Raw genomic sequence first — 12,526 nt, forward strand, 5'->3', positions numbered from 1 at the left:
ACTAAGAGTTAGCTTAAAATGGGAATTAGCCATATTACAAAAACTTGTGTTGGGTTGTTTGTTTTTTCTTTTTTAGAGTCTTATTACTGGGGGATTAATGCATTTATAGTTAACAGTTAACACTGCTGTTCACCTTGGTATAAAACCTTAAAATTATTACAGCCTAAAATTTCAACAATGTAAACAGCACTACACACAGTACAGACCTGCCCTGACAGATGTAGTATGAAAAACTTAATCTGGCACTGTATAATTTAGCAATGTTAATTTAACCTAACTAAAAAGATCTACATTGTGCAAGAAATATCAGACTTATTTATGCTAATCTGAAGTCTTAGGGGGGCAAAAAAAAAAAAAAGAAAAAAAAACAACCAAACCAACCCCAAAACATTTAACTTGTAGCCAGGGTTAAATATTTCAGGGCAAGAGGAAAAGGAATAACCAAAATTAAGAAAGTGCCTAAAACATGATACAGCATTTTAGAGCCCTTTCAAAGACAAGGCAGAAATAGGTGTAAAGTAGAAAAATCTGGAGCCTCGGCAATTTCCAGAAACACCCAGAGTTTACGTTTCATGAAGGGCAACAGGTTGCTTTTGTCACTGCTGCTTCCATGCCACTAAGTCTGTTCCTCCACACACAGGCCCTCTGTGTCCAAAGATGTAATACATTTGGTTTCCTCTTCCTTTTTCCTTCGCTCCATTTCCCACTCCACAAAGGTGTCGAAGAGACTCGGCCAGGCCTCGTCCTCGCTGTAGTTGCTAAGGTCTGGTCCGATCACCTGAGTAAAATTTAGAAACATGTTCCACGTGTCCCGGGAGATTCCCTTGATTCCTGAGGGGTTCTCAATTAGGAAGTGTAACCACTGGTCCAAAATGGGGGGCTTGTTTTGGGTGAAGACTAATTTCCAAAGGGCAATGGCTATTTCCCGATGTAGCGACCTTTGTCCTTCTTCAGAGTCCAGGCCAAACTGGAAGGTGAAACGATAGAGATCCTTGAATTTATCTTCCTGCTTGGCTTCCTTTAAGAGGTTGGGGAACCTCGCACAAATGCCATCGATGCTGTCTGCGTTTATTGCTTTGCAGCCTTCAAAAAACTCCTTCCTATTAAGCAAGAGAAGAGAAATCAGTGTGAGCACTTCCCTCCCATCTCACATGCTGCACGTTTCCCACTGCCATTCAGCTGCACTCAATCAGAAGAGGGTTATCTGCACAAGACAAGGTACACTCAGCCCAGGTGACACAACGATTTGGGCAACAGGAGCTACAGGCAAGAGAGGTATTTCCAAGAAGCTCCTCATGGCCTGAGATCTCTCGGGGCACTATTAGCATTTGAAAGATTCTGCTGTCTGTCTGACTGCTTGATACTATCACATCCAGTGCCTTTACATCAAAAAGGAAGGAAATTTACCATAGAAGAAATGCCAAATGTTTGAAAGCACCACATATAAACCAACTTGATTCGATACTGCACATGTCTAAACACCCATGGCCCTGGCTGAGCTGTTCTCAAGGGGCAGAGCAGTTCACTGGTGGCTTTCCTGTGGTTTTTGGTTGCTCTGCCAGCCTGCAAAATAAAAAAGGTGCCAACAGCGGTCAGCAAGGCACCTGCCAAGAGAGCAGAAGAGAGCAGGGCACCACACAACACAGGCAAGCTATAAACACTGCTCAAAGCACCAGTACTGGATTAATTGACTTACTAATAACCTAACCAAGTGGGTAGATGGTTAACTCTGATTTCTAACGCTCATGAGCAACCATTATAACCAGCCAATATTAACCACAGCCAGCAGGCTCTGACATGAGTCAGGCTGGAGGGAAGACAGGAGATGGGGCACTGCTCAGGAGAACAGAAGACTGCATTGCTTTCTTTAATGGAAGAAGCTGATCAGCACCTGTACCATGAATTGTGTCCTTAAAAGTAGCCTCTCACCACTAGATTTGTCATCTCCAGGAAAACAAACCCAACATTATTAAAACTCATGGTGGTTGTGCAGAATGAGAGACACTATTTGCAGCTCCTCTAACATGTTGGCAAATGCCTGCAAATACCTGTCAGGCTCTAGTGAATCCACATTTGCGTTCCAGAGTAACTCGTCCATTTGACACATCCACAAAGACTCTGAAGACACTGGAAAAGCTCTGTGTTCAGTGCACAGCAGAGGCTTGGCTCAAGGCTCAGAACACCAAAGTAATTTGGAAAAGTTAAGCTGAATAAAAATAGTTAGCATTACTCAATCCAGATAAACCAAAAATTACAAATTCATTCTCTCAGCACGTCTCTGAAAGAAGTCTCTACTTACTCTTAATCAAGATGTAGGGGGCTGTTTTAGTTTTGGTTTGTTTATTTGCAAGGTTTTGTTTGTTTGTTTTTGTGGAATTTTTTTTGTTGGTTTGGATTGGGTTTTTTTTGGTTGGTTGATTTTGTTTTCTGGTAAATTTTAGCTGTTCTGTCATTTCCTGAAACATCACCCACGCTATAAGCTTGCTGACTGTTCCCCTTGTCCAGAAGGAGACAGCACTTTAAACATCAATCATTTGTCAGTATGAAACAGCTACCAGCGTCCAAAATCTTGCATTCCGTTCCCCCTCTATGCTTTAACAGGATTACTCTTGGAAACAGACATTAAGAATTGTTCCTACCCAACTGGTGCTACACTTAGGAAGCAGCCTGTCATTCTTTCACAGAGCTGGTAGCAATTACTAAGGAATCTTACATTACTTTAGAGCAAAAATTAATTTCAGCATCCAATCTTATCACTGAGCTAACGCTGGACGCACTAAAACTGCTTTTGGTAAATTATGAATAAATTAATGTCTACAGAATCTGACTACACTGCTCAACATTAACAGCATAATGTCCAAAACAGTATTTTTTTGTTCTGAAACCCACTGTGAGGGGAAGGGAAAAAGAGGACAATACAAAGCTTACCTTCTGCAGTAGCAGGAATTAATGTGATCAAAATGCAAGTGTTAGAAGAAATAAGAACGTGAAGCTAATGAGGCTGTCTCTCCAACACACAGCTGACAGGATAGACTTTAACATATGAAAATAATTACAAGTTCTACAAGAACTAACCTTGTAAATTTGCACATGGTAGCAGCCTGGAATTTCCAAGCCAAAACTAGCACTTTAAATTCAGTGGGATCAACACAGAGGTCATTGCAAAATCGTTCCATTCCTTCTTCCAGGATGGCATCTTCCCGTTCGTCCTTATACCTCCTAAACAACTCCCCGATCCTTTGAAGCGAGGATTCCTCTGTGCTGGAAACAGAGTCTTTCTTTGTGTCTCCAGAAAACATTGGAGGCTGACAGGATTCTACAGCAGCATCCGTTTTCTTTGTCCCATTCACAAGGATATCACCTGAAGACTTCCCGCAAGCTGAACCGTGGTCATCTTTGTGGACTGCACTTCTCTTACTATGTGACTTGCCTCCGGATTCCCTTTCCCCATTCTTGCTGCCAAGGGTAGAAGAAGGATTCTTGCACTTGGTGACACACTGGCCCATGATGTTGTGAGCCCAGCTCCTAGAGCAGTCCCCTTGCCGTCAGACGCCCTCGCAGCCGCTCTTCAACACATCTCACCATGCCATTAGCGGCAGTCCACTGACCTGTAAAACAGTTTCAGAGTCACATTGCTGTTTCTCTGGAATACTTTAAGTATTAAATGTGGGATAACATTCACCAGCAGTAGACCAACTTCAGGATATTCAAGCCTTGCATCCTGAAAAGGAGCAGTGTACAGGAGGTTGGCATATGCCATAAATTTCAGGCAGTTCCAAGGTGTTTGACCTAGAAATCAATGCTGGCTCACTCAGGGGCTGCAGTACACTAACAGGTCCTAATAAAGGAAATTCCTAAAATTCTTACTGCAACATAGGTTACAAAGAGGTTGATTCATACACAGGCTTCATCAAGACAGACTACTCTAACCCAGAAATGTTTGAAAGGAAGTGTTTTTTTAAACTATAGCCACATTTTATACGTAGAGTATAAAACACTCAAAGTAGTGGAGGGGACAGGGACACTGATGGGACAACCTGGCTGAGACTTGAGCATTAGATTTCAACTACCTTCAGCAACTGGGGAGAGGGGGTCCAAGTTTTGGGGTTGGTTTGGGATATTTTGATGAGGGGGAGGGGGCAGGGAGGGGAAGAAGGAAGTTGTGAGGTTTTTTTAAACAGAATTTGGAATCTAAAATTTGTTCTTAAAACACACACAGAGTGTGTTTGCAGAAAGGAAGAGAGACAGCTTTCATGCAAGATGAGATGGTGTTTGGGAATTATTCTTTGTTTCAAGTGGGCTCCTCCCTTCAAGTAATCAGACAAGACAGGGGGAGGGGGCCCTTTTAATGGAGCTTTTTTTTCAGGGAGACACACATGCAGATAAGTAGTGGTAATTGCAGGGTTTTGTGGTGGTTTCATTTGGGTTTTTTTAATATCAAAATTAAAATCCCAAGATAACATCATCCTCTGGGTTTAGAAATCACAATATTAAAACCCTGCATATTTGGAAAAGGTATTTAACCTGGTATTTAACCCACAGAACAGGTTTCTTAAATTTTCCCTATTAAAACCAAACAAACACTGACACTTATCCTATCAGCATGCAGCCACGCTGAGTCCATTTCCCAGAAACATCAACTCCAAGAAATCAATTGCTTATCATATTCCTCCTTTACCCACCTATTTGCATTTCATCTCTGCTGTCAGTTATGCAAAGGCCTCAAACATGAAAACTGGGTTTGCCTTGTCTTTTGTTTACTGCTTGCAGGTTCCAGAATTAGAACAAGAAAGAAAAGAGATAAAAATGAAAAATGAAGACATAAAATAGATGTCACATCAGTTTTTCTGTATTTTTTTCTTTGGGTAAAGTTCTTCTGAGACCAAACCCCTGTTTGAAGCTGTAAACCAGCTTGGAACAGCAGCAGCAAGTGCAGATGAATTTTCCAGATATTAGGGTTACAAATAAAAATCTTTCCTCAGCCATTATACCTGTTTTGGCAAAACAGTACCTATGTAGTTTCATGAGGAGAAACTAAATCAATCAACCAATCTCTTTGCCAGTACATCACAGCAGGCATGATGCTGGTTTCAACCACCTGGCTTCCCTTCCCCACTTCAGTCCCTTTTCTTAAGCCTATAATCTACAAACAAAACTAAAAGACCTCTTTTTAAGCAGCAGAAAAAGCAAACATCTGGGACATCCTTTCTTCAAACAGATTTAAAGATGAACTTTACAGCATCATTTTTATAGATAAATAAAGTTCCATTTAATGTGGTCAAGAATAGTTTCTCATGCATTTGTATTTTAAATGATTCAAGAGAAAAAGCATTTCCACAGAAACAAGCCAAAAGACAATTTCACTGGTCCTTAGTACTTCACAGCTTTTGAACTCTGGAGTACAGCTTGGCACTGGTTCCTGTGTTGTCATGCATCTGAGCAACATCATCTTCTCCAGTCTACACCAGTCATTTTTTCATTATACCAAAACAAACAGGATATTATTAGTCAGTGTAAATTACTGCTTCGTGACTAACTTCCAGATACCAGCCTTTCTTTGCTCTTTTTTTTTTCCTTCCTTTAAACCCATCAGAAATCAAATGCTCAGTCTACACTAATCCTTGTTCTGCCATCAGTTTCTCAAAAGCAGCTAGCACTACTTCAACTAAGTTTTCCTTTAGAGTGAAGCATGCAAGTAAAGGAACAGAATAAAAAAATCCCAAGTAGAAAGTAGTAATAAAGTCAAATTTTGCTAGTTTACAGCACTTCTCTGCTCAAACAGATAACAGAATTAGCTGCTGGGGATTCAGAACAGCTCTTCCCTATGGGTAGCTTAGGAAGAGCTGCCTATTAGTGAATGGTCCTTTCCTCTAAGGGAGCTGGTAGCAGTCAAATCACAAGCAGCATAATGGACAGAGGTGAATCTGACTCACTTCAGGAATCCCCAATGTCAAGTTTAAATAAGATAAATAAGACAGTTTGAGGGACTAACTCCCCTACTCTGTCCATAACTCTTCCTAAGAGCAGTGATTCCTGCTGCCGTGCTTTCTAAGCAACCGCTTGCACGAACCATGACAACAATCTAACATGCAAGACTACAGAGCAACATCATCAGTCTGATGAAGCAGAGTTTGCTGTCAAGACAGCACCACAACACACCAAAGGAAGGTCAGCCAGCATTATTACACACCTGTGTGAGGAAGTGTCCCAACAGCTGTTTCAGAAAGCCACTGTCAGCACAGTAACATTAATGCATAGAGAGCAGGTTAACCATGTTCCCTGCAGCGTGCCCCCTTAACAACACACTTGCTGCACTCTAACCTACTTGCCTTGCAAGCAGCTGACTGCTGCTCCTGAGCACCCACTGCCTGGGCTCTGCTAGCACGGCTCCTCCCTGCAGTAACAGAGTTCTTTCTTCCTCCAAGGTTTACAGAGTACAACCCTACTGGTTAGGAGCAAACACTAGAAGATACTGAAGTATGGCCGCTGCAATTGCTCACTTTTCTACCACATGAAACTTGATGCCATGTGCCAGACACTTTGAAGCATTCTGCCCCCAAAATAGTAAAAACAGCTTAAAAAAAACAAGTCAGCCTGCATCCTCTGGCAGTTTGCACACGTATCTAGTTTTGCAAGAGAAAAGTCTTTGGGCACTCCATCAATTCCCTCCTGAGCTGGATCCACTTCACTTACTAGTCACCTCCGCTTCCTACATGACTCAGGTTTCAAGGCATGAAAGGAACAAGAGCCTCGGAAGGAGATAGAAACAAGTGGGAGAAATTGGCCCTTTTGTTAAGGAAGGCTAGAGAGAGGATCCAATTGCAGCATCAGGAGCTACACTGAACTCAGCGTTCAAGGAGTATGAAAAAGCACTCTCAGGAAAGTGAACAGAGTTACCCACTGAGCTGCAGAGCAAAGCAAATGTCACATCTAGGTCATGCCCATTACAGTTAAGTAAGCACAAGGACATGCAGGGATATTTCTCCCAGCTGGATGGGGAACTACAAGTATAAAATTGTCGTGTACACAAAGGTTACACTGGATTGATGGCAAAGCACCAGTTCCCAGAAGGATCAGTTCCAATGAGCCAAATTGCTGTAATAGGCTTGTAACATAACATTGAGACATAAAAGGCAGCATTGACCGCTAGTTTTGCCCTTCTACTAAAAGGGATCAAAATTCAGGGCTAAGATTGGAACGTACTCGGCACTACAGGATGCAATACTCCCAAAGACATTTGATTACTCAGACAAGAATTGAGCAATAACCTACAGTAAATATGAATCACCAAGATGCCCATGAGGCCATCTTCCACACAACAGGAACTGCAAAGCAGAGACCAACAATGATGTTCTTTGCTCCTTTCTAGAAGCGCAACTGGAAACACAGGAAGACTAAAGCTGGCACATACAGCCAGCTAAAGCAAAACCACCCTCTAAGAACAAAGGATGTGTGGAACCCTATTGCCCAATACATTGAATGGAAAACCTAGAGAAGATTGGAAAAACCTTGCTAATACTTGGGGGGTCTTTTGGTTCTGGTTAGGAGTTTTTTGGTGCCTTTTTCAAGTACTGTCAGGAAATCCGTTTCTCTCCATTTTCGAGCGACGCAGGTCCTGTGAAACCCAAGATTTGAAAGGAGCAAAACAACCAAGTGACTCAGTAATTCTGTCATACATGCTGAAGTGGGGGAGAGCTGGCAGGAGAAAAGAAGATGCAAAGGAGATATTTAAGTAACCCTGTGTTTTTTCCTTAATGACCAATGTTATAGTAGCAATAGAAATGATTGGATACATCCAGAGAAAAACAAAACACAGCCAAGTATTATGCCCTCTAATGAAGTGTTGCATCAGAAGATATTCCCTATGAGTTTCAATACACAGAAAGTATCAAGAGAGAAAAGGAAAGAATCCTCCATATATTCAAGAGCAAATTCAGGGAATCTCATAACAAAAGGGGACACAGTTCAGCCAACCATTAAATCCCTTCTCAAGTAGCAGTTCGCTAGCTAAGGCAAAGATAACACTGCTAGAGCTTAACCAAACCTCAACTTTTCACAAACGCTTGAGCATCGTCTGGGAGAACTTTACAGAATTTCACTGTGCATTATCTATCTTTCAGTGGACAGCGATTCATCACTTCTAAAATAGCTAAGAGTAGGGAACAGCACCATGGGTGTCCCTCCTTTTTCTAGCTCTGAGCAGATACACACAAGCTTTTCACTGGGGAGGCATAAGAGGATCGTTGTAGCTGCTGAACCAGAAGCAATTGCTGCTCTAACAGTTGATACTGGGCAAGTAAGAAAGCATCTAATACTTACACAGTTTCAGCTACACAGGGAATCATTCCCTAGCTTCACAGCCTCCTTCAGGCTCCCACAGTTTTCAGGCTCCCTTGGTTCCACATGGAATACTGCAAGACAAAAGATCACACAAATCTTGACATTTAGAAGTGGCTATGAAAGCCATAAAACGCACCAAATCACTCAGAAGCCACTACGCATTTCATAAAACCCTTCAGAGCCAAGAGAGTCTTTTTATAAAACTACACTTTTTGATTTATAAAGTAGCATTAAAACCAATAACTCTGCTTTGGCATATAAAGCATAGATCTGGTACTGAATACAGCAGACAAGCTCAAATGTTTGCCAAGAGCAAACACAGACTTCCGGACACTTGTAAGGCTGTCAGCAGGGAAGAGTTAATTCCTCCTATCATGCACTCAAAGCAAAGCAGAGGACATGCTATCGCTGTCAATGCACGTTAGCTAAGTGGCTGTTTAATCTGTGAGTGCCAGACAGCTGCTACCTAGCAAAGCATGATTTTGGTCTAGAAAGTAATTCTCCTTTTTTAATTCCCTAGCACATTCATTTCCATGTTTGTTTTCCCATGTTCAGTTGAGCTGGCTCAACTTCACTGCTCTTAAATTCCTAGCTCTGCTATGTAACTAGGAAGCTGTGAAGAGAAGATGACAGACAAAGGTATGTCTGGTTTGTGTAGCAAGAGCTACAACCACAGCACCTACTCAACACTTCTGTTTGTATCTGATCTAGAAAAAAAAAAAGAACAAACAACACAACAGAAACAAACAAGAAAGCTTTGGCAAATCTCCTCTGCTCTACCATACTAACAGAAACATTAAGATGTCTTGTTCTTACAGCTCCTAGCACACCTAAGGAGCCGACAGGTGATCAAAAGCTGCCTTTCTGCATACTTGCTTTTTACACGAGACCTACTTCTTAGCAAACAAGTGGGAACATTAGCTTTCTTCAGTAGAAAGTAAGGAACAGATGTAGAAAGACAACCATGAAACAAGTTCTTATCACACATGCCAATCTACAGAACTGGAGTTTTCCCCAAACTGGAGTACTGCACATGGATTGGAACAGATTTGACAGACAAATAAAATCTAGTTCAGATCAAAGCTTTTTTAAAAAGCTTTTTAAATCCCAGGGAAACAAATATCCAAAGTGCTTTCAAACCCCTCAAAACTGTAGAGTGATACTTTCACCTGTAACACACAGAGAGCAAAACCGTATCTCTGCTGAACCACTTTCAAGCATTTACTTTTGCAATGGACAGTCCAAAAAGCCTACTTCACTCTGGATTTCTATATCTTCCACTTCCAAACCTCATCTTCCACACAAACAACAACCCTTTTGCCTCCTGCTCTGATGGCCTCACAGCTTTTTAGCCTAAACTGGCACAGCCACCAACCAGCTTAAATGTGCACAGGAACAGAGGAGTTCCAGCATCTCCCATAGTGGAAGTACCATCTTGGATTTCTTTCTGTTTGACCATAGCATCCCACGAATTTCCAGGACTTAAGAAAATGTAACATCTGGCACTTGTGTTAATTTCTTTTGGCCACCTGCAAGTAAATAATTCCTTTCATAAATCATTGAGGGAGGGAGGAAAGAAGAGCTGGGAGGGACACAGAGCACTGTGCAGCCTCATTCCCCCAGGAACCTGTTTAAATAGAAGAGAGGCAACATCTTACTCTTCACATTTATAAACCATTGTCATGGCAACTTCATGCAACAAACTAACTCCTTTGCAATTGGATTTGTATTTCTTTGGAAGAAATCTATGATCCACCAGATATACATTTCTAGCTGCCCACAGCACATACTGGAAGCAAACATTTATTTAAAGTTCAAAAGCAGCTGAATCTGATGGAGTTCAGCCCTTCCCCAGCAAAAGCCTAACTTTTCCAGGTTGTTTGAAGTAGTTTCCATGTTGGCTGATCTTTACACACACACTGTCTGGAGCCAGGAGCCAGAAATTTTAGTATCTGTTATAACTGCCAGCTACAATTCTTCCCCCATTCTCACTGCTTTTATTCTACCAAGCTGCCCATTTCACCTTGTAGTAGCAAGTGTAAACTTCTGTGACAACACAATTATGGGATGTGAAATAAAAGGTTAGGAGGAGTTAGCAGTTAAAAATCCAAGCTCTTCAAGCCTGTATTTAAAGGCTATCATAGCACAGCAATGCATTGTGGCTGACTTCATCCTAAATCCTACAAGGTGACTGTGACAGGGGTAGAAAACAGCATCAATACTTTTGTGGCACAGGTTTTCATTCAGTCCTTGGGTCAGGGCTGGTGCAGGTGCACACTACAATCACCAAAAATCTCCCCTTGCTGGCACAGGAGGACTGTCACACTGCATTAATTCACAAAACACCCTCCTGCATCGTTTGTTAGCAATCCTGCTCAGCAGTCCACCGGGGGAAAAAAGTAAATGGCATGCACCCTCAGGATTATGGAGACCTTTGTTTTGTTCACCTGCCTCTTTTTGCACCTGTGTCTCTCACTCCCCCTGTGACTTTGGGTCTCCAGAGCACTGGTGGCACTGCAGAGCCAAAGCAGCTATTGCCCTCAACGCTTGTCCCAAGCAGCAATTCCAACGGTAGGAGCTGAGTGTTCTCACTAAAGGTAATTTTCTTTGCTTTTCTGTGGTGAATCAGTGAAGAATTAGTGTTATCATTTCCTTCTTTAGAAGTCAGAAATTGAGAGGATCAACTCTGCATGTGGAATATTTCACTCTGCAGCTAAGAGTTTTATACCACAGCACCAAACACTTGGGTAGAAGTGTTAAAGCCCGAACAAAGCTTTGGTCAGCAAAGCCATCACATTATGGAGACTGTTTATTTCAAGGGCTAACATGCAATGAATCTCTCTCAGCAAAAGCACTCTGTCTCAAACACAATGGGCACATTATGGCCTTTCATTAGCCCACAAGACACCTCACCACATCCCCAACCAAGCGCTGTGCTAGCAGCAGTCTGTCACGCACATCTGCTCCGCACCTCTGCTGCACAAACACATTTATGCAAAGTTATTTAACAGGAAGTCTAAAAGCTGGAAAGTCCTGCTGCAATTAATTAAAACAAATTATTCGTTTGTCAGACTTCCTCCAGTGCAAGCATCTTGCAATGAACTACAGCCAGGTTATGATTCTGGGGGGCAAACAGATGGAAGCTTGGTCAATCTGTTCCAAATCAGGATAACAAACTTATTTCTGATTAACCTTGCTTCAAGCTTTGGAAACAAACAGATCAGACTGGTAAAGTCTGTCTCTACAGACCACACCTGTGTCAGAGTACCAGCTAGTTATACAGAAACACGAAAAGGAACCATACAGAGTTTTGGCTGCCACTTGGCAGAAGGTTAAATGGCAGTCAATGGGAAAACCAAGCCAGATCATGCATAGGTTGGAAGCATGAATACTTTCTCAAACAAGATGTGGACTCTGAGAAAGACCATACTGGAAAGGCTTCACTAGTCTGGAAGAAAAAGAGAGGCAGCTACAAATATATCTAAAAATTCAAGTAACAGATTCAGAAACTGCTTCACCATGTCTATGGCCCATAATGCTGGGCCGGCTCTCAGTGCCAAGAACCAGCGCTGTCACCAAACCCGCTCCCAGAAGCAGCCCCACAGTTGCTGAGAAGCAGGCAGAAATCTCAAACGCCAGCACCTCAACGTGGTGTGCTGCCACTTCAAGTCCAGGGTTGGGACATCAGGGGGGATTTTTCCATTCAAGTCTCTAAGCAGAAGAAACCTGCTTTCTGTAGTTTTGAGGAGCACCCTACTAAGACACAGGGCACAACATCACCTTTCATGTTCAAAGTTCAACAAGCAGTCATAAGAAAAACCAGCCTAGACGTTTTGGGTCTGTAGTTCACTGTGTGTAGCTAATTATATAGGGTCAGCTTAAAAAACATTAATGGTAATGTTGAAAATAACAGGGAAACAGAGAGCAAAGGCACTTTACTGCTTTTCCTCATGGAAGACACATTCCTTTAGCAGCTTTTTCAGCAGACACATCCATCATACTTGAATTCCTCCCTTTATTTTACAGTCTCTAACCACACAATACCTTCTTCCCAATTTCTTCTCATTGTTTTTACACTTGGCCCCATTTAAAAAGTTTTAAATCCTTCCCCATTATGTCTTTCATCATACTTTATTAGGTGGGTGGAATTATTTGTGAGGACTATTGTATTTTCAGAGAGCAAACC

At 42.0% G+C, this 12,526-nt stretch overlaps 1 protein-coding gene across 1 annotated transcript; it reads right to left on the reverse strand.

The window, feature by feature from the left end:
* Positions 1-388: 388 nt before the first annotated feature.
* On the reverse strand, positions 389-3,598 carry DCUN1D3 (defective in cullin neddylation 1 domain containing 3). The gene is made up of 2 exons (XM_054391124.1): positions 3,076-3,598; positions 389-1,100 (listed from the first exon to the last, which is right to left on the reverse strand). The coding sequence occupies exons 1-2, from the start codon at positions 3,504-3,506 to the stop codon at positions 617-619; spliced, it is 915 nt and encodes a 304-aa protein (XP_054247099.1). The 5' UTR covers positions 3,507-3,598; the 3' UTR covers positions 389-616.
* Positions 3,599-12,526: the final 8,928 nt, after the last annotated feature.

This window comes from Indicator indicator, chromosome 22, assembly GCF_027791375.1.
Source record: "Indicator indicator isolate 239-I01 chromosome 22, UM_Iind_1.1, whole genome shotgun sequence".
NCBI classification, from domain to species: domain Eukaryota; kingdom Metazoa; phylum Chordata; class Aves; order Piciformes; family Indicatoridae; genus Indicator; species Indicator indicator.

Excerpts from the sequence above, each read along its gene's own strand:
- DCUN1D3 (XM_054391124.1), bottom strand. The coding sequence starts at position 3,506 with ATGGGCCAGTGTGTCACCAAGTGCAAGAATCCTTCTTCTACCCTTGGC. Across the intron at positions 1,101-3,075 it reads ACCATGTGCAAATTTACAAG|GAAGGAGTTTTTTGAAGGCT; the intron begins GTTAGTTCTTGT and ends CTTGCTTAATAG.